The sequence below is a fragment of the Grammomys surdaster genome, unplaced genomic scaffold (assembly GCF_004785775.1).
Source record: "Grammomys surdaster isolate TR1022 unplaced genomic scaffold, NIH_TR_1.0 485, whole genome shotgun sequence".
NCBI lineage: Eukaryota > Metazoa > Chordata > Mammalia > Rodentia > Muridae > Grammomys > Grammomys surdaster.
The window spans coordinates 172,655-195,064 of NW_021604904.1; the positions used below are offsets into that span (position 1 = coordinate 172,655).

A 22,410-nucleotide genomic window follows, 5' to 3' on the forward strand; every position below is an offset into this window, starting at 1 on the left:
TTGATTTTGTCCTGTTTATTGGGGTGCTACTGTAGGCAGGAGGCACAGTAAAGCCATTTTGCCTCAATTCCCTGACACCACCACCCCAGCTAACTACCTCGTATATAAATATATATGTATATATATTTATATATAAAGTCAGTAGAAAAGGAAGACGTGTGGGCCTTGGAAGACCTTAGGGCTTCAGCTTAGAGAGGAGGTAGGTTCTTGTCCTTACCAAGCCCATCTGCATGGGCCAGGAAGCCAAGGTTCTGGAGCAGTGCTGGAGCACAGGGACAGAGAGTGGTTTCGACCCCACCCCAGAGTTCTAGAGTCTTTGGTTAGGACCAGGTAGTCCATGGTTAGGGACAGTAGCCCCACCTACTTGTGCTTCTGGGTAAACTGGCACTTCATTCTGTGTATGGTCAGAGCACATACAGTGAAGCAAGGCTGTTCCCAAGGAGAAGCCTCCTCCTGTGCCTCAGAAACTTCTTCCTGTCACTGGACACTGCTGGGACAAGAGCCTAGGTGTCAGGACCAGGAGGAGGAAGTCCTGAGGCTGGAGCTGGTGCACCAGGGAAGGAAGACGATCACAGCTTTGTTACAGATGGATATGGGCTGTGTTTTGGGTCTGCAGTAGCTCAGAGTCCACAAAGGAACAGAACAGATCCTTCCCTGTCCTGGCAGGGAGGAGGACAGACTGGCCCCATGCAGGAGCATTAGGTCTCAGGTAGCATAAGCAAGTATCTCAGAATGTCACACCCTCCTCTCAGCACTCGGATAGGGTTCTCACTGGCCCAGCTGGACAAGTAGCTCCTGCAGGCCTTTGCAAATGATGCCTGGTCCTCTGGGAAACAAAAGCCAACTGCTGGCTCTGCGCTCAAAGAGCTACCTCAGGGAAGAGTTCATTCTTCAGCTGTGGCCTCTGGTACTCCCTTAGAAGCTTCCCTCGCTGGTCAAGAGGCCCCGCTCATGTCCACATCTACGCCTCCACCTGTCTTGTTTCCCGTATCGTAAGGAAGCCCAGTGCTGCCGGGACCCCCAAGCTCCTCAGGCCACGCTGATCTGCTGACACTCTGAAGCGCCTCATCTTCCATCGGCAGCCTCGGGCCAGACAACCTCTTAGGGCTCTTCCAGCCGACACATGCTACCCTGCAAGTAGGCCTAGCGGTGGTGGATGACGTCAGCTCTGGGCCAGCCCCTGAAGAAGGCAGATCAAATTGTCCAGACCCCAGAGGTAGCCATCCTCACGGTTGCCCTCAGTCCAAGGCAGTCTGTGACTGAGCATCTGGTGGTCAGGCAGGGCCACTGTCTTGCCGAAGTCAATCATCCATACCTTGGCCAGGCCAGTGTGGTCATGCACAAAGAGAAGGGAACTTCCCACTACCTGCAGCAGAGAGTAAGGAAGAGGCAGTTAGAGAAAGGAGCAAGCACTAGCTAATGTATTCCCCAGTGAGTAGTAAACAGGGTGGTAGACGCCAGAAACTCTGAAATGACGCTACCTAAGTTCAAATCCTGACTCTGATGCTCGGGCAACTATTTTATCCTCTCTATGACTCTGCTTCTACATATACAAATGGAGAATAATTGTATAATTTACACATAATGGACATAAAGCATTTCAAACTGTTCCTGAAACACAACAAATACACAACAAATGTTAAAATTATTATGTGTGTGTGTATGTGTGTAGTGCACATCCAGAGGATGGACCAGAGACTCCAATAAACTAAGCAGACATTCACAGGGGGGGCTAAATCCCTAGCCCCTGTCACCTTCACTTTCTATCTCATTTCTTTGTTTGACAGGGTCTCAGTCCCAGATGGCCTTGAGCTACCTAGACAGCCAAGGATGTCCTTGAACTCCAGATCCTCCTCCCTCCTGCCTCTGGGATTACAGACATACACCAAGATTCCTGGCTTCTCTTTTGGTTTATTTGTTTGTGTTAACAAGGTCTCCTCCTACAGGCCAGGCTGGCCTGCCTCCCAGCCCTCCTGCTTGTGTCCTCCTCCTCGGTGCTAAGAGTGGGAGCCAGCAGCACACTGGGCCACTTGCTGTTGTCATTTTTTTAATCTACTGCACAAACTCAAATGTAGTCGCAGCCCTGACCAAGTCAGCAAACTCAGACTGGACAGCAGACCTGGAGAACTTCTCTAGATAGGGACAGTGGTTTCTTAGGCTTACTGGACTGTGGCTGATGACGTTAGCAAGCAGCTTCCTTCCTCCGGCCTTGGTGTCCTGTCTGTAGAATGGGGAAGTTGGTAACCCTCTACCTCCTGGGGTCACCAGAAGCACTCTACAAGCCACAGGCTCCTAAAGTGCCTCCAAGTGTCTGCCTCGAAGTCCTCCTTGGTGGCTGTTGTTAGTGGGGCTTCTATTTACTTGTTTAGAGACAGCCATTGCTAAGCAGGCCTGGTACACCCACAGTCCAAGCACTGGGGAGGAGATGAAGGACAGCCACAAACTTGAGGTCAACCTAGGCTACATAATGAGTTACAGGCCTGCTGAACGAAGCTAACGGAGTAAACTTGCCTCAAAAGAAAGTCACTAAGCCAGCCACAGTGATACACACCTTTAGCCCCAGCACTCAGAGGCAGGCAAATGTGTATGAGCTCAAGGCTAGCCTGGGCTACAAAGTAAACAGATGGGCCAGTGAGATGGCTCAGGACATAAAGGCACTTGCCACCAAACCTAAGTAAGTTTGATTCCTGGGACCCACATGGTGGAAGAAGGGAAGTTTCTCATATAGGTTGTTCTCTAACCTCCAGGTGCCTGTCTGGAGGGCCACATGCTGCTACCTTGTGATTACAGGTCTGAACCTGAGGCAGGGGGATTAAAAGTCCAAGGCCTGTAGCCTAGACTACAGAGTGAGCTCTTGAGTGTGTAGAGTTTTTGGGGCCGCTTCTAGAAACTTGGCAGGAATTTGACATTGGGCCAAGACAGGGAAGTAGGGTCAGATATCTCGGTCATCCTGATAAGCCCCTAGAAACAGTGATCACGGGAGTTTATTATCTTGTTTGTTCCTTAGCCTAGAACTGACCATATCATCTGCATGTAATTAAAGTAGTATAAAAGCAGACTGGGAAAAAATAAACCCGCTTCAGCCTCAGAACTGGCTAAGGTCGTGCTAAAGTGTTGTCTAATCCTTGCTCTAACCCCCAAGCCCCCCTCCCGCCCACCAGAACTTGTTGACTGACTGAGCTGGCTTATTGAGTAGCATGGGCAACTTAAATCCTGCCTCAAAATAAAAACCTATAGTAGCTAACCTGGTCTATATAGTGAGTTCCAGACCAGCCAAAGATACACAGTAAAACCCTGTCTATAGATAGATAGATAGATAGATAGATAGATAGATAGATAGATAGATAGATAGATAGATAGATGGCGAAAGGTTGGGGCTATAGCTCAGTATGTAACACACACCCATTATCCCACACCCAGGAAGTAGAGGCAAGATGATCAAAAGTCCAACATCATCCTCAGCTACACAACAAATTCCAGGTCAGCCTGGGCTACATGAGACCCTGTCTATTTTTTTTTTTTTTACTTTATATATATGAGTTCATTGTAGCTGTCTTCAGACACACCAGAAAAGAATCCATTACAGATGGTTGTAAGCCATCGTGTGGTTGCTGGGGATTGAACTCAGGACCTTTGGAAGAGCAATCAGTGCTCTTAACCGCTAAGCCATCTCTCCAGCCCTGAGACTCTGTCTTTAATAAAAAGTGGAGGGAGTGAGGAAGGAATGTAGTTCAGTGGTAGAGCACTTGCCTGGCAGACATGAGATCCTGAGTTCAAATCCCCTACCAAACAGAACAAAGAGACAGACACCAGCCAGTTGCAGATGCTGTCACCATATGGCAGGCATCCAGGACTGCTATGTCTCTCCAGTTGTCAAGGGAAACTGCAAGTGCCTACTCCCGTGTATTTTAAATGGAGGTAAGACACTAGGCAGGCAAAACCAAACACAAGGAGAAGAGAGACCTCTACCCCCACATAAAGCCTGAAGCTAATTAAGAGAGACAATGGTAACATTTGATCAAAGTAAACATGAGGATGACAGCTGGCACTCCCTGATGGTTTACTGTGGGCTGGGTTCTAATAGATTAGCTGATTTATTAACCTTCATCCATGCCCACATGACTGCTGCTGTCAGACTACAGGTGCCAGAGACACTGAGGCCTCCTGGAGTAGCTGCTTGGGCTGAGGAGGCTGAGGAGAAGTATAGCTGGCATTGAGACTTGTACAGCTTGAATAGCAAGACATCCAGCTCAGAGCTTCCTAGAGAAGTCAGAGACAACACTGAGGAGGGGCAGAGGGAGGGGCTCGAAGAAAAGTCAATATGACACCATCACTTCTGTGACTTGCAAACAGCCTTAGCTGATCCAAGTCTCCTAAGAGAGAGAGGGTGACAGCAAGCAGAATGACATACAACTATAATCCTAGCACTTGTAAAGGCTGAAGCAAGAGGGTCAGGAGTTCTAGGCCACTCTAGGCTTCATGTAACCCACAAAGCAAAACAAAAAATCCTGTTGTCTTGTGAATGGCAGTGGGTGGGGTACTTACTGCCAAGCCTGGTGACCTGAGTGTCATCTCATGAACTCACATGTTAGAAGGAGAAAACAGGGTCTCTCATGGTGTCCTCTGTGTTTTAAGTGTGCACAAGCACATACCCATTACAAATAACAATATAAAACAAAACATACAAATGAAAGAAAACAACAACAACAACCTGAGAGACGGGCTAGGAGCAGAAAGGAAAAAGGCAAGAACCACCCAACATGGGCGGTACTTAGAGACACATCATTACAGTCATAAACTAATTCTAAGAAGCTGGAACAGTGAATGTGAAGGCCTCTCTACACCCTAAAGGTTGCTTTCTAGTGACCCTCGATCCTCAGCAGGCCTGGGAGTGTGGTGCCACAACCCTTTCCCTGGTCTGAGCAGATGAAACCGGCTGGGTCCAGTAGGTTGGGTGTGGTGCTGTTCCCGTCCCTGCATGTGGGAGGCTAAAGGCAGGAAGATTGTACAAGGCCACCCTAGGCTACATGTTGTCAAAAAAACATGCCTTTCTCACAAAGAAAAAACAAGGAGCACAGTGAATTATAGACCATGGTTTTGACTCTCAGCCCTGGAAAGAAAAAAGGAAACTGAGGCCCAAGAAGGCAAGTCCAAGGTCACACAGCAGAGGCGGCCTCATCCCAGACCACCTATCTGACTTGAATCCATGCTCCCACTTCCTCCTTTCCCGACTCCCCTTTGCTAAGTCCTACACTAGAGTCTGCACCCAGGACTCGCACCTCGTGGGTCTTGAAGAAGGGAGAATTCTCCAGAGTCTCTCGGAGGTCTTCCAGTCGTGCCACGTACTTTCTCTGAGTGAGAGAGAGAAAGAGAGTATCTCATTAGCACAAAACACAGCAAGACCTCATCCTGACACCCTCAACAGTCAAGATGAAATAAAAGGAACCAAAATGGCAGGAGGAGGTAGTACTGGGGTGCAGGCAGTAAGGTAGTCCCCATAAGAGACAAGAGTGAGACAGAGGACATGTGTCCCCACCTATCCCCACAGCTCCTCCACGAGAGGCAGAGTCAGTTTCCCCTTCCCCTGCACTGGGCCTCAGTCTGCTCTGTCCAACAGAATGTTGCCATGCTGTGCCTAGACAGCGGGAGGCCTTGGACCTAAGCCTGCCATCTTAGCTTCCTGCTCCATGGTGAGAACAGCACAGGCTAGCCTGCTGTATTGAACAGACAGACACCCAAGGTCTGAACAAGGCTGTGAACCAAGGGAGACACAAAAGCTACTCTTAGCCAAGCCACCAGCTGATGGCAGACTGTGAGCAAAGCTGGCCAGGATCAGCCTGGCCCAGCCCAAAGCGAGGAAGCCAGCCTTAGAAGCAACAGTAAATGGCGGCTGTCTTGGACTCAGGTGTTCCACTTACTAGGATTCCAAGGTCCCCATTCACAAAGTCTTCCAACACCTTTGTCACCTGCTCTAGAGCCTGTGTCTTCTTGAAGTTGGTGTTGCAGGTCCCATCGGCCTTCTGCAAAGCAAGGTGGGACGTGCTGTCGGTCGTGCTGTCCCACCTCCAAAATCGGGCGACCTCAGGACCCTCCTGATGAGCCCTATTCAGGGAAACAGTCCACCCGCCTAGCCCAACTCAACCCAGCCCTGTCACACTTTTACATAAGCTGTCCTTCCACATCTAACAACAGGCATGGTTGAGCCCATCCAGCAAAACAGGCTGCCTTCGGGCCAGGGTCTGGCTCCAGTCATGATTCTGCTACTATCTAATGGTGTGGGCTTAAGCAAGTCTGTCTCTTTTTGATACAGGGTCCCATGTATCTGAGGCGTACCAAAACCTCACTACATAGCTAAGGCTGGCCTCAAACTCCTGATCCTCCTGCCTCCATTTCCCAAATGCACAACCTCACTCGGCTTAAACAAGTCCTATTCCCTGCCTCAGCCTCAGCTGCCTCATCTGGAAAATGGGAACCATGTGTGTATCTACTGCCTAGAGCTGGTGTGTGGGTTACTTGAGGCTGGGCACGTGGTTCTTTGTGCTTAAGCTGAATTCACCTCCTGGTCTCCTGCTTCAACCTCCCAAGCGAGAGGATTTCAGACATGAGCCACCAGGCTTAGTTATTTAAACTTCTTGACTATGTGACGAGTTCTTCAAACAGATGTGGGTGGGGATGCTGTACCACGGTCTTCCTCTTACATGCTCGACGAGCGCTCTATTGCTACACTACAGCTGGGATCTTTACTTAGTTGTTACTGTTTGTTTGTTTAGTGCTGAGAGTTGAACCTGAAGCCCCACACTTGCTCGGCAAGCCCTCTAACACTGAGCTACACCTCCCAGGACTTGCCCAGGGTGGTCCTGAACTCACTCTGTAACTCAGATTGGATCTCCGGTCCTCCTGGGGATGAAAGACCTAAGCTACCACATCCAGCTTTTCTAAGGACATTTAATTTACGAAATAAAAACGTAAAAGGGTCTTCCCGCTGTTATACTCCATGATGCAGGGAGAATGACCAGGCGTTCGAGGCCAGGGAGGTTGGGACAGACAAAAGGCAGGGCTCAGGAGAGGGAACATGGTAAGTGAAGATGTTCTCGTAGACAGATAAACCTCCCCTCTGCTAGATCCAGGAGTGAGAAGCCTTCCGCAGACCCTCAGGCTATCTGGACTCTGCAAACATGGGTCTGCTTCCTTCCAGCATCCCCTGCCTCAAAGACCCCACAAGAAGCCAGTCCACTGTTCCAGTCCCAGAACTCTTGATTGTCAAAAAACCTGACTAGCTCCTGGCTCTCACCTTGATGCCTTCAATCCGGAAGCCCAGGGTGGAAGTTGAACTCAGGGTCTCCCTCCACTGCATGTATCGGGGCTTGGTGACTGCACCCTGAGCGTGCTCCTCTGGGGTGGGAGCCCCAGGGTCCACTGCCACCATCTTCTCATACATATCTTTCCGGGGCTTGGGTCGTTCCCGGGCCTTCACCAGCTCCTCCTCCAGGTAGGTCCTGAACACACAGGATAGACCAAAGAAAACCATTAGGCACAGAGTTGGAGGGCTCACACTTCCTGATAATAAGACATATTTTGCTGGGAATGGAGGTGCAGGCATTTGATCCCAACACTTGGAGAACGGAGGCTGGTGGACCTCTGTGAGTTCAAGGTTAGCCAGAGTTACATAGATAGACTTTGTCTCAAAACAAACAAAAACCCGGTAAATGTTTAAACAATAAATTTATATAAGAAAGCAAGAGAATAGTTCCATGATATTACAGTAAGCAAAGACTTGACTTTTCTTTTCCTTCCTTCCTTTCTTTCTTGTTTCCTCGAGATAGGGGTTTTTTTAGTGTAGCCCTGGCTGTCCTGAAACTCACTCTGTAGACCTTGAACTCACAGAGATCCTCTTGACTCTGCCTCCCTAGTGCTGGGATTAAAAGCATACGCCACCACATCCAGGCTAAGAATTTTTTTCAAACACAAAGCCATTAATAACAACAGTAATGGGCAAACGTTTGACAAAATAGAAAATACTCCAGCGGGGCTGGAGAGATGGCTCAGCGGTTAAGAGCACTGACTGCTCTTCCAGAGGTCCTGAGTTCAAATCCCAGCAACCACATGGTGGCTCACAACCATCTGTAATGGGATCCGATGCCCTCTTCTGGTGTGTCTGAAGACAGCTACAGTGTACTCATATATAATAAATAAATAAATCTTAAAAAAAAAAAAAAAAAAAAGACCAAACTAAAAATTAAAAAAAAAAAGAAAGAAAGAAAGAAAGAAAATACTCCAGCTCATTGGTGCTTTGCCACTACTTATCCGAGAGCTGGAGAGATGGCTTAGTCGTTAAGAGCACTGTCTGCTCTTTCAGAGGACCTAGGTTCCAATCCCAACATCATAAAGTGGTTCACAAGTGTCTGTAGCTCTAGTCCCAAGGATTCTAACCCTCTATTCTGGCTTCCTCAGGTATCAGGTTCGCAAATATATGTGCAGACACAAAATCTGCACACATAATTAAAAAACAAAATCCCTAGCACCCACATGGCAGTTTACAACTGTCTGTAACTCCAGTCTCAGAGGATCTGATGTCCTCTTCTGGACTTCTTGGGCACTAGGGTCACATGTGGTACCCCAACATGCATCAGGCAAAACACCCCTACACATAGAATTAAAGAAACAAGTAAATAAAAAGAAACAAAACCTGGAAGCAAAGGAACTTCTGACTTTGAAATTTTCAGAGTTTAGAATTATTGAGTGAAGCATCCAATTTCACAGTAAATTTTTAATTTCAGGTTTCTAAAAACATGTTTATTTATTGGCGGAGAAAACACGCTTACAAAGAGGTAAGGGGACAACCTGCAGCAGTCACATGGGATCACTGGGGTGGAACTCAGGTTGTCCGGTTGGACACTCTGAGCTTTTATCCAATGAGCCATCTCAGGAGCCCTAGATTTTTAAATTTTATTAAACTTTGAGACAGGGTATTACTGTGTAACTCTCTCCACACCCATCTGGAACTCACTATATAGACCAGGCTGGCCTCAAATTCATGAAGATCCAACTGCCTCTGTCTCCTTGAGAGCTAAAAATAAAGGTAAGATTTATTTATTTTTACTTATTTTAGTTTGTTATATGTGTGAATCTGTGTGGATATATGGACATCATGTTGTGCATAAAGGCGCCCTGGGAGGCCAGAGCCCTCAGAGGCCAGAGCCCTGGGAGGCCAGCAGCAGGCATTAGATCTCCTCGGATCTGGGGTTACAACTGTCATGATCACCGCATGGGCGCTAGGAACCCAACCCAGGTCCTCTGGACGAGCAGCTGGTACCTGTAACAAGTAAGCCATCCCTCCAGTGCCAGAATTATTTTCAAAGAGGAAACAATGTTGGTTTATTAAGAGAAAGCAAGACCCCTGCCCCCAACAACTAGGAGAGGTTCCAAGGGAAAAAAAAATACCGGATTTTGTATTAGAGTTGTTTAAAGGTATTAAGAGAGTAAAATGGCAAATGCAAGGCCATGGGTTTGGTCCTCGTTCCAGGAAAAGTGAGAGAAAGGAGTTAGAAAATAAACACATTCCAGCCTGGTCTACAGAGTGAGTTCCAGCACAGCCAGGGCTACACAGAGAAACCCTGTCTCGAAAAACCAAAAAAAAATAAAAAAATAAAAAATAAATAAACACAATGAAATCCCATTACATCTCCAAAAGAATGATTTAAATTACGAAACAGATGATATCAACCTAGAACCAAGAATACCAAGAAGGAACAGCAGAGCAGCACACCTGGAACCCTCACAGCTGGCCAGCACACCTGGAACCCTCGCAGCAGACTAGCACACCTGGGACCCTCGCAGCTGGTCAGCACACCTGGAACCTTCACAGCAGGCCAGCACACCTGGGACCCTCGCAGCTGGTCAGCACACCTGGGACCCTCGCAGCTGGTCAGCACACCTGGAACCCTCACAGCAGGCCAGCACACCTGGAACCCTCGCAGCTGGTCAGCACACCTGGAACCCTCACAGCAGGCCAGCACACCTGGAACCCTCGCAGCTGGTCAGCACATCCGGAACCCTCATGGATAATTGGCAGGAGCACATACTGATGCACCTACTCTGAATTCACTTGGTCCTAGTTTCAAAACAGTTCACCACTTACCCTGACTGCCCACAGCTGCCCCAATCCTACCTGCTGCCCATCTTGCAGTCCATGATAGAGGGACCCTCAAAGTCTGCCAGAAGATCCTCCATCTGGTTGAAGGCCTGGCCATCCCGCTGCACCATGCCATAATAAGCGGGCACGAAAGGCCGCAGGGGGTCTCCCATCAGCAGCTCCAGGCTGCGCTGCTCACACTGACAGAAACGTTTCAGAATCCGACCGTCCTCACCAGCCTGGAAGTTCCCTGTGGGAAGCAAGACCAAGGAGACGTCAGAGCCTGACCCGCCACCAGCTATTCCCTGGATGCATCAGACAGCAGCCGTTGTCCTTCCATCCCAGTGCTGTCCATTATCCCCAGCAATGCTGTCTCTCCCTCCCTCTCTGTGGTGCTGTCCTGAGACAGGGCAGCTTGTTTGTTTGTTTGTTTGTTTTGAGGCAGCTGGTCTTAAACTCATAAAAACCTGCCTGCCACCCAGTGCTGGACTAAAGTCATGTGCTCCCACACCCAGCTCACACCTGGCTTTAAATGGGCCTATTTCTACTCTGTTCATACGTGATCCTGTGTACAGTACAGTATACCATTATTTGTTTAGTAATTTAAAATAATATTTACCTTTATTTATATATGTATGTGTATGTATGTGAGTGTTCACAGAGGCCAGAAGAAGGCATCAGGTCCCCGAGAGCTGGAGTTATAGGCAATTGAGAGCCACCCAACATGGATGCTAGAAGCCAGACTTGGGCCTTCCAGAAGAGCGATGCATGCTCTTAACCACTGAGCAATCTTGTCAGACACCGTTTTTGTTGTTATTCCGTGAGAACCTGAGCATGACATGATCAAGGGTGCGAGCGAGCCAAGACCACCTGTGAAGGTAGTTCTCACCTTCGGTGCTTACACGGGTTTGGGGGGATTATGCTCAGGCTATCCGGCTTGCACAGAAAATGCCTTTACTCAGCTAGCCATCTCGTCAGCCCCGTTTTGTAATTTTAATAGGTGCTCTTGTCCTCTGGGGTAACCCTGACATCTCAGTTAACCACACAACTCTTCCACAACAGACCCTCAGATGATTCCCCAGGGGACAGTCACTTGGATCTATTTAAATTAACTTATTCTAGAAACAGTGGCTTCAGCCTATAGTTGCAGAAATTAGAAGGTTGAGGCAGGACAGACACACGTTTGAGCCCAGTCCAGGATAGATGGTGAATTCAAGGCAAACCTGGATTATGTGGCAACACTCTGGGTAAATAAATAAATTCATAATTCTGACATCTGGAGCATGTACATGGCTGAGATAGATAGAATTCAAAAGTTTTCCTTTTTTTATGGCAAAAGGATAGTTTTGCTTTGCTTTGTTGATATGAGGTCTTGCTATATAGCCCAGGCTGGCCTCAAAGTTGACAATCCCCCTGCTTCAGCCTTCCAAGCGCTGGGACTATAAATGCATGCCAAACCAGACTTGGTGGTGCACTCCTTTAACCCCAGCTTTTAGGAGGCAGAGACAGGAGTCTGAGCTCTTTTTGAGTTTGAAGCCAGCCTGGTCTACATACTGTGTTCCAGGCCAGTCAGGACTACACACTGAGACCCCGCCACAAACAAACAAGCAAATCATAATAAAACAGGCGTGTGCCGACACGCCCAGCGTACATCCTTCAAAGATGGTGGCAATGGCCGGGCGGTGGTGGCGCACGCCTTTAATCCCAGCACTCGGGAGGCAGAGGCAGGCGGATTTCTGAGTTCGAGGCCAGCCTGGTCTACAGAGTGAGTTCCAGGACAGCCCGGGCTATACAGAGAAACCCTGTCTCGAAAAACCAAAAAAAAACAAAAAAAAAAGATGGTGGCAATGGTGTTTTCTGTTCTACCTAAAATCTCTCTGTGTAATGACGCACACACAAAGGCCATGTGGCAAGCCCTGTTTTTCTTCCAAATGAGGCTCAGGACAAAACCATTTAGCTCTGGTTTACTGAGCGTTGACCACGTGCAGACATGAGGAGAGCTCGGGGCCTGGTCCTGTGTTTCTCACCAGCCTGTCCCACCCTCTCAATGTCTCACTCTCAGATCTTCAGGTAATCCTGCAAGGGCAGTAAGATACGTTCTATAGTGATGTGGGGAACCGAATCCCAGCTTGTCTACCCATACATAAGTAGGGCGTGAAGCTGAGACTCAATCGACCAACAGCCTGGTCTACAGAGTAAGTTCTAGGCCAGCCAGGGCTATACGGAGCCTATCTCAAAATAAATAAATAAAATAAAATAATTACTAGGCCTAAATGTTTCTCACAGCAGTCCCGTAGGTGGGGACTGTCACCAAGCTGGAGGTCCTAAGGCCAGTGAGACTATGCAGAGCAGGGCCTCCCTAGCCCACACCCAAGCCAAGCCCTGACGGTCTGTCAGCCGAGTCCCCCAGTCTCACCGGCATGTCCGGAAAGCTGGACCCAGGGGTAGTAGTGCTTCTGGAAGGAGACCACGAAGGGCGAGTACTTCAGAACTGTCTTCAGCTTCTTCCAGGGCTTGCTCTGTAGGGAGGGCGAGCATGAGGTATGGATCAAGGTCAGGGAATTACTGTCCTGGTGGCTTCCTAGGCTCAGGGTCCCCCCTCGTGGGGATGATACAACCCCACTTAGTCCAGTGGTGATGAGGCTGCCTAGTGGCGGCCTCTATCACTTTCTTTGTTCTGTCTCTTTGGTTATGTCTTTGTCCTAGGAGGAAAGACAGGCTACGACACTATAGCAATCACCAAAATCCAGTAAACCCTAAAACCCGCAGTCACAAAACACAGAAGCCAAACCCCCGGCCTCTCAATAAGGTCAGGTCTGGGGCAAACCATAGAGATGGAGTAGAGGAACCGAGGCTCACCATAGAGAGAGGTGACAAAGGTGATGGAGACTGAGAGAGTGCAGGTTGCCAAGGGCTCTGGCTTGTCCCCCTTCCGACAGCTCTCTGCCCTCTTGAACTGAGGTTATTGACTTGCTATGCCAGTGAACTGTGACTGGAAGTGTCACTTCCAGGTGGAAGCTGCAGATCAATTCAGAAGCTCCCTTTTCGGTTCCCTGTTGGGGGTAGGGAGCTGGGAGGGAATGGGCCTTGGTCCCTAAAGGGGGACACACAGAGCAGGATACCCCAGCCGTAGCTAATTTGTCATGCAGTATGTACAACTTTCCCTGTTGTTCCAAGTCATTGGTATTTGGAGACAATTTACTGTATAGCAGATCTATTTTTTTTGTTTTGTTTTTTTTCGAGACAGGGTTAGATCTTTTTTTTTAATTTAGATTTATTTATATGTATCAAAGTTTTGCTTATATGTATGCCTATATGTATGTATACGTCTGCATGCCTGGGCCCGCAGAGGTCAGAAGAAAGCATTGGCTTCCCGGAAACTGGAGTTTATGGGTACTTGTGCACCGTCAGGTGGGTGCTGGAAACCGAATCCAGGTCCCCTGGAAGAACAATTGTTCTGACCCCTGAGCCATCTCTCCTGCCCCAGTCTAGCAGACCTTCCTGTACTGTGACTGACACAGAGACAAGCAAGGAGACCTTAAAAGAAATACAGAGGGAAGGAATACCGAGATAGCTCAGAGGTTAAATATGTACTGCTCTTACAGAGGACCCGTTACCCACATTTGGTACCCCCTGGGGCAGTTCACGACTGCCTGTGACTCCTGCTCCAGAGGATCCAACACCCCTTTCTGGCCTCCACAGGTATGAGACTGATGTGCAGCCACCACCCACACACACATATGAACATCATTTTAAAAAATAAAGTCTTGGGGCTGGAGAGATGGCTCAGTGGTTAAGAGCACTGACTGCTCTTCCGGAGGTCCTGAGTTCAATACCCAGCAACCACGTGGTGGCTCACAACCATCTGTAATGGGATCTGATGCCCTCTTCTGGTGTGTCTGAAGACAGCTACAGTGTACTCACATACATAAAATAAATACATCTTTTTAAAAAAATAAAAATAAAGTCTAATGCAGGGCACTGTGGCACACTCCTTTGACCCCAGCACTCGGGAGGCAGAGGCAGGTAGATCTCTATGAATTCATGGCCAGCCTGCTCTATATAATACCCACATAGCTAGGCACAGTGACACAGTGAGACCCTGCCTCATAAATAAATAAATAAATCTTAATTTTTGTTTCTTTGTTTGGGTGGTTTTTTTGTTTGTTTTGTTTTGAGACAGGGTTTCTCTGTGTAGCTCTGGCTGTCCTGGAGCTCAATAGATCCACCTGTCTCTGCCTTCTGAGTGTGGGGATTAAAGGCGTGCGCCATCACACCCAGCCCATAAAATCTTAATTTTAAAAAAAGAAAAAAAATATGGAAAGCCACACAAGCATATCTGTAACAAAAATTAAGACAGTAGGAAGGTTCAGGGGGTAAAAGTGCTTGCTGCCAAACTCAAGACTTGAGTTCAATCCCTAGAACCCACATACTGGAAGAGGAGAGCGGAGAGCCGACTCCCAGACACTGTCTTCAGACATGAGCACAGTGAATGTTTAAAGGCTACTGAAGACTAGCAGAAAGAAAGGATAGGTGGAAGGAAGGGGAAAGAGTTGGGGTAGAGGGAGAGGTAACAAGAGGGGGTATAACAGAAAACCAGAAAAGGGCTGGGCACAGCAGCACAGCGGCCCAGGCTCTGGACCTCATGCCAGCACTGTTAAAAGAAACATAGAGCAGGGTTTAATCATGCTGCCTCACGTCTGACTCAGGCATGTGTGCGTGTCTGCACACACACTCCCATCCCAGGCACAGGGTGGCCTTGGCATGAACTGGGAGAGTAGGTCACCCTCAGAGAAGGAAGTGGTGCTTGCCCTGTGTTGCCCCCAGGGTCACGGGCATGTTTTCTCCCAGCTCCCCAGCAGATAGCAAACTGGAGGGAGCCAGATGCTAAGGAGGGCGTAAGGGTGTTGGACAGCATGAGATCCAGGAAGGGCTATTTTCTCCCATGGGGAGGAGATGATTAATCAAGGTTCCTGTTTACTAAGCACCTGGAACATTCCAGGCGCCATGACAAAGACTCTGTGTGCCATACCCTATTTATTCCTAAAAACAGCCCCAGGAAGATGGTTGTCTGTGTCACAGGGGAGGAAACAGACTCAGAGGAGAAGCCACTGGCCTAACATCACCAGGCACAGTGCTGGGTTTCTGCTTCTGGGGTTTCACGCCATTGCCCTGGGGCTTACCCACTGCCCTCCAGCTGGACTGAAGTTTATGTGGGGAGGGGGACTTGCTGGGCTACAGGTATGTCTTGGTACCTGCTCTGACACAGCAGGTGTCCCCAAACACTGGTTTCTTAACACTGTCTTTTATTATCATAAACACCTGCCCCAACATCTCCCTCGTTCACCAGTATGGGAGACAGCACCACAAACCTCCAGCATGCTAGACAAGCTCAGCACAAGGGCTCTACCAAGAGCCTCAACCCAAGCCTCACTAAAGAATTCTAGGCAGATGCTCTACCACTGAGCCTCTATACTAGAGTTAATCTGGGCTTTATTGGGAATAGTTTATCATGGTCTCAGCTCACATGACCCCTCTTCCAGGAAGCTCTCTTTGATTCCCTAGATCTGCCTAACTGCATACTATGGATTCTCACAACCCTAAGCTTCTCGCATCCCAGCCCTGCCTGCCCTCTCAAGCTGCTAGTGTCTGAAGAGTCATCTGTGTCCCCCACCAGCCTGGAAGTCCTCTAAGAATAGTGTCTTCAGGAAGGCAGATCTCTGTGAGTTCGAGATCAATCCGGTTTACATGAATGCTCCAGGCCAGCAAGGACAACACAGTAACATCCTGCTAGAAGATCACATACAGCTGGGCGGTGGTGTCACACGCCTTTAATCCCAGCACTTGGGAGGCAGAGGCAGGCGGATTTCTGAGTTCGAGGCCAGCCTGGTCTACAGAGTGAGTTCCAGGACAGCCAGGGCTACACAGAGAAACCCTGTCTCGAAAAACCAAAAAAAAAAGAAAAGAAAAAAAAGATCATATACAAAGAGTCATGGCGCCTTGCTCACCAGTATCCCCAGCAAAGCACAGGTGCTTAGGAAACAATTCCTGTTTATAACAGGATGATGAAAAGGAAGGACAGAAGAAGAAAGGCCAGCCAGTGGTGCACACCTGTAGGCAGGAGGACTAGGAGTTCAAGGTTACGTTAAGCTACAAAGTATAGGTCAAGGCCAGCCAGTGCTATAAGACCCTGTTTTAAAAACAAACAGGAGGGAGGGAGAGGGCGCATAGCTAGGCCACTATGGTCAGATGTGATTTCAAAATTAAAGAGAAGGAAGTGGGGGAGTGTCAGCAACAAGAACATGTGGAGGCAGAGAAGCAGCGAGCCAGGACTGTGTGCACTCAGGCTTAGCAGCAGGACGGTCAGGACAGCAGAGGGTGGTAGACTGAAACCTGCAGACGGGAGGTTATGTGAACACAGCCTTGAGTTCCTGAAGGCTTCAGAAAGTGTTTGGCATAGTGTGGCTTCTGGAAAGACAAAGAAGCCTGGGAAGAAGGCAGGTCAGCGAGACCTGCAGGCCGAAGGGCTTAAAATGGAAAGTTTAGAACTCAGCTAGAACTAAGTCAAAAAAAATTGTGGCTTTTATATTTGACTTAGCCAATACCAAGCACAAGATGCCTTTCTGTGCCTCAGTTCCCCCATCTATAAAACAAAGATAAGACGGGAGTGCTAATCTCCCAGTACTGCTGGCACCCAAAGGCACACACCACTAGGGAGGCAGAGGCAGGAAGATCAAAAGTTCCGGGCCATCCTAGACTAGAGTGAGACCCAATGTCAAAACAACTGGGCTGGGAGGTGGTGGGGCCTTTGATCACTCAGGAGGTAGAGGCAGGCGGATTTCTGAGTTTGAGGCCACCTCATCTATACAGCCAGTGCTACCGAGAAGCCAAACAAACAAACAAAACCAAAAAACAAATGGTTATAGACAGAGAAGAAAAGGAGGGAAGGAGGAAGGGAGAGAGGGCAGACAAGTGAGCACCATGTACAGGCTTGTAATCCCGGCTACTCGGGAGGCTGACTGAGAAAGGAAAACGGTAAATCCAAGCCTGCTAGGAATACATACCAAGTTCAAGGCCTGGGCAATGTTGGAAAAACCTATTTCAAGGTAAACACTGAAAAAGAGGATTGTGAACATAGCTCAGTAGTACAGTGCCTGCCTAGCTAGCATGCACAAGGTCCTAGGTCCATTCAACTCCTCAGGTTCAGTAACACACACACACATGTATGTACACACACACACATATGCATGCACTCATGTGTACAGGCAAGCATACTTGCACATATATGCATGTGTGCACACATATGCATGCACACACACACAGGCACACACATGTGTGGAGACATGCAAACGAAAGCCCAGCAGGTAAATGTACTTGTTGCTAAACCAGACAACCAGAGTTTGATCCCTGGTTCTCACAAGGTAAAAGAAGAGAAATAACTTCTCCAAGTTGTCCCGTGACCTTCATGAGCACACTGTGGTATCTGCACACTAAATGAGCATGACCGTAGATAGATAGATAGACAGACAGACAGACAGACAGACAGACAGATAGATAGATAGATAGATAGATAGATAGATAGATAGACAGACAGAAACAGTGAAGCAAAAAAATAAAGTGCCACAGCATGGTAGAGCACAGTTGTAATCCAGCATTCAAGAGGCTGAGGCAACAGTGTTGCCTTAAGTTCAAGACCAGCCAGGGCAACATCTACACAGCAAGTTCCAAGCCTGTCTGTACCACTTAACAAGACTACTTATAAAGGCTCAAAGACAGACAAGAGGAGAGAAGAAAGAAGGGAGGGGAAGGGAGGTAAGAGAAGGGATGTAGGTATCTATGTAGGCACTTACAGTTTCTGGTATTTGAAAAGGGTTTGAATATATATGTGTGTGTGTGTGTGTGTGCGTGCGTGTGTGTGTGTGTGTGTGTATGTATGTGTGTATACATATATATATATATTTTGAGGGGAGTTCATACTGCAGCTCATACACATTTCAAATTTAGGTAAATCTTTTGCTTCAGTCTCTCAAATGCTGGGATTACAGGTATGAGCCATAGCACCAAGCCTAGGGGGTAAATTCTTTTTGTTTATAAACAAGGTCTCATTGTCATAAACTGTCATGGCTCTGGCTGGCCTGGAATTCACTGTGTAGATCAGATCTCCATGACTCTGCCTATGGGATTAAAGGTGTGCAGTGGCACGTGGCTGGCAGGGGTTAAACCTTAAGTGACATCCTTGGATAGGATGAGTGATCCTGTCTCCTGTGTCCTGATTTCTTCATCTGTAAGAAGGGACAACAACAGTGTGTGTGTGTCACAGGACTGCCCTGAGGAGTAACCGCGTGGTGGAGCATGCATGGGACAGCTGCAGCCGGCAGTGTCGCCGCTGCTATTAGTCATGCAGATCTAACTCAGCTGTGCAGAGACGTCAAGGTGCTGAGAGGGCAGGCACAGGGAACAGCCGTGGCACAAAGGGTTGGCTCTTTCGTGTGGGCTTTAACACGTCTGGGCAGGTCTGTTTCTCACAGCTGGGACCACATGTGCAAACACGTCCCCGAGGGAGATACGCAAGCTAAGGGGGAGATCAAGGTAGATTCCAGGGGCCCGGAGCCCAGTAGGAGGACTCCACAGACAAGCTGGCAAGCAGATGGACTCTGCACCCCACCTGAGGCCCTTTTCCACACCTGTGTCTGCTCTGCCTCTCCCTCCCTGAACCTGCCCTGCCTGCTTCTCTGATTCACCAGGGGAGAGCCACGCCCAGCCTGGGGGCGAAGGTGGAAGAGGTAAATAACAGGCTGAAGGGGCCCCTTGGGGAGCAGAGGAGTACAGGAGATAGGGTGGGTACCTGGATAGGCTGAAGATCCCGGAACATCTTGCCCTTTGAGCATCTAAAGAAAAGCTGGAGATAGCTAGCCTGTTGGCTCACGCCTGTAATCCCAGCTCTTGGGAGGACTGAGGCAGCAAGATCATTATCACAAGTTCAAGGCCAGCTTGGGTACTCGGTGGGTACTTGGCACGGCTGAGGATCCTTGAGCATTTTTGCCCTCTGAACTTCTTTTTTTTTTTTTTTTAAGATTGTATTTATTAATTATATGTGTGTGGGTGTGGGCAGGTCTATGTGACTGCAAGTACTCACAGAGAGGTCAGGGGTGTTGGATCCCCTGCAAGTGGAGTTACAGGCAGTCAGGAGCAGCTCCACAGTGCTGGAAACCAAACTCTCTTCTACAGGAGCAGCCCGTTTGCTTAACTGCTGAGCCATCTCTGCAGCCTCCTCCCCACCTTTGAATAGTTTGAATAGTTAATGAAAGCTGGAGGCGGCTGGACCTGTTGGCTCATACCTGTCATCCCAGCCTGTGGAAAGCTCAAGGGAGCAAAACTGGTGGAAAGCTCAAGGGAGCAAAACTGCTACCAGTTCACTAACTTAGATACATGCTGAATACCTGGCTATCCTGTCTGGCCTCTGAATGTCTAATGAAAGCTGGAAGCAGCAGGTTGTGTTGGCTCATGCCTGTACGCTCAGCCTTGAGAAGGGTTGAGGGCGGGGAGCTAGAGAGATGGCTTGAAAAACTAGTTGCTCTTGAAGAAGGCTGAGGTTTGATTCCCAGCACTCAAATGGTGATCTGACTCCCTTTTCTTACCTTCCCGGGGAGCAGGCATCCATGCAGGTAGCACACATACATACATGCAGGCAGAACACTCATACACATAAAAGAAATAAATCTAAAAACAAAAATGTCTTTTTAAAAAGGCTTACGGCATTGGGATGGCCGCAAGTTCAAAGCCAGCCTTGCTTCATAGAAAGTATGGACAAGTGAGTGTGGCATGGTGGCACGCCCCCGTCTGTAATTCCTGAAAGGCAGAGGCAGGATGATCTCAGCAAGCAGGAGTCTAGTCTGAAGGCCAGCCTGATCGACACAACAGATCTACCTTATGGAGGAGGTGACAGCACAGTGGAACATGTCTGCAATCCCAGAGGCTGGATGATCAGTTCAAGGCCAGCCTCAGCATAGTAAATTTGAGGTCAGGATGGGCCACAGAATGTCTAAAGAAGAAAGAAAGAAAGAAAGAAAGAAAGAAAGAAAGAAAGAAAGAAAGAGAGAGAGAGAGAAAGAAAGGAAAGAAAAAAGGAGGAGGGGGGATAGGCCAAGGGTTCAGTCAATACATCTGAGAATGTATGTGCATTCCTTCTATCTATTGGTATTCTCTTTCTTTTTCTTTTCTTTCTTTTTTTTTTTTACATTGGTGTTTTGCCTCCAAGTATATCTCTGTGAGGGTGTCAGATCCCCTGGAACTGGAGTTACAGACAGTTGTGAACTGCCATGTGGGTGCTGGGATTTGAACCTGGGTCCTTTGGAAGAACAGCCAGTGCTCTTCTCCAGCCCCTTACTGGTGGTATTCTTATGTTGGGCATCAGACCCCCCCCCCAAGAGGATTCAACAGAAGTCACAGACCTCAATCTCAGAGGTTCCAAGACATGATTAAGGTCCACTGAGGACCGCTTCCAAGAACTAGTAACAGAGGGGTAAAGCGAAAGACAGAAATCAAAGAGTAAAGAGTAGGAGCTTCGGGCCGGGCGGTGGTGGCGCACGCCTTTAATCCCAGCATTTGGGAGGCAGAGGCAGGTGGATTTCTGAGTTCGAGGCCAGCCTGGTCTACAGAGTGAGCTCCAGGACAGCCAGGGCTACACAGAGAAACCCTGTCTCGAAAAACCATTAAAAAAAAAAAAAAAAAAAAAAGAGAGAAGGAGCTTCGTGAAATGGGTTAGTAACCTGGTTGTCAGGAGGTGGGCAGAGAATGGAAGAGAGAGCTAGAGATGTAACTGCTGGCAGGTAGCTAAGAGTAACCTGGAAGAGGACTTTGTAAGACAAGGCAAACGGATGGGAGGACATTGGATTGGGGTGGTGGGGCATGCTCCGGGGAAGAATGGGTCCTACTCACCCCAGATCTGTCCTCAGGATCGCTGGTACCTCCGCTCCCAGCCACCAAGTCATCCTCAGATTCATCAAAAGACGAAGCAGAAGAGAAGCCGCCAGTTCCCCCCTCGATCCGGGATCGGGGTCCCACCGGCTGGGCTTCAGGCTCAGGAGTCTCTGGGGTGATGATAAGGCGGGGCACAGGACACAGGGAGCTGCACTCCAGGTGGGAGCACAGGTTAGTCACCAATTCGCCAGGCTCGGGTTCCTCTAATGGATCATCTCCATTGGACTCCCCCAAAGCGCTGTCAGCCCAGGGACCATCGGTGCCAGGTTGAATCGAGGCACTGTCAGCGTCTTGTGCTGAAAAACCATCACTTCCAGGCCGTCTGCAGGCTGTCTGAGTACTAGGTCCTATGAGGGGGTCATCAGTTTGGGACTCTATCCAGAAGTCGTCGGTGTCATGTGGTGTCCTGGAACCATCCGCGGACGATTCTTTGCAGGAGGTATCAGCACTTGGTTCTAGTGAGGGGCAGACTGGGTGAATTTGGAGTTTGGACATGCCATGGTGGGTCCGGAGGTGATCAACCCAGGGCTTGTCCCTCTCTGGCAGAGTCTGCCACAGCTCGGACCTGTCCAGTTCGGTCCAGGACTCATCAAACCCTGGCTGGGTACAGAGGCTGGCTCTCTTTGGCCGAGACTGGAGGTTAGATCTGTGATGATCAGTTCGAAAGCCATCTGTCCAGGAACCGGCCATCTCCATCTCAGCCAGGGGGCTGTTTCCTTTTGGATGTGCCTGGAGGCTGGACCCGTCTAGCTCCTCATTTTGGCTGGGCTTCTCCGACGCAACTCCTAGGCCAGCTGCTTCGCACTCCGCGTGTCCGTCTCCACAGGATTCTGCCTGTGGACCGTCCGGACACGGCGCAGCCCCGAGGTCGGTCCTCTCTACCTCGGAGTGCAGGCTGGACCCCTCGATCCAGGCCCGGGGACCGCCCCCCTCCGGCCGTCCCGTCGGGCCACCTGCTCCCGGTCCAGGTCGCTGCAGTCCCGGCTGTCGCCGCCGCCCACCTCGCAGCGCCTCCAGCCCCATGCGGGCCTCGGCTGGCAGTGCCCCGGCCTCCGCCTCGCTCAGGCTCCCCCGGCACGGGCAGCGCCTCATACCCGCTCCCTCGGCTCGGGCTTCGGCCCGTCCGGCCCCTCCTTCCCCTTTAAATCCTACGAGGGGTGTGGCTGGGGAGCCCCAACTCGTGGGTTCCGGCCCGCCGAGCTCCGGGCCGTCCGGATCTGCAGGGGTTAACCGATACTCCACCTCCCAGGGAAAGCCCAAAACAAGGCCCTCGCCGGAAGTGACGATCGAGCGTGGGG

General features: G+C 49.3%; 1 protein-coding gene across 1 annotated transcript; it reads right to left on the minus strand.

The window, feature by feature from the left end:
* Itpkc (inositol-trisphosphate 3-kinase C) lies at window positions 1-22,306 on the minus strand. The gene is made up of 7 exons (XM_028781619.1): window positions 21,071-22,306; window positions 12,549-12,651; window positions 10,169-10,382; window positions 7,292-7,496; window positions 5,919-6,020; window positions 5,280-5,351; window positions 1-1,366 (listed from the first exon to the last, which is right to left on the minus strand). The coding sequence occupies exons 1-7, from the start codon at window positions 22,202-22,204 to the stop codon at window positions 1,163-1,165; spliced, it is 2,034 nt and encodes a 677-aa protein (XP_028637452.1). The 5' UTR covers window positions 22,205-22,306; the 3' UTR covers window positions 1-1,162.
* Window positions 22,307-22,410: the final 104 nt, after the last annotated feature.

Bases quoted from the DNA above. Each gene is read 5' to 3' on its own strand.
- Itpkc (XM_028781619.1), bottom strand. From the start codon at position 22,204: ATGAGGCGCTGCCCGTGCCGGGGGAGCCTGAGCGAGGCGGAGGCCGGG. The intron at 6,021-7,291 runs GTGAGAGCCAGG...CTTGCTTTGCAG, and splicing joins TCCGGATTGAAGGCATCAAG to AAGGCCGATGGGACCTGCAA. The intron at 1,367-5,279 runs GTGCGAGTCCTG...TCTCTGCTGCAG, and splicing joins CCTTCTTCAAGACCCACGAG to GTAGTGGGAAGTTCCCTTCT.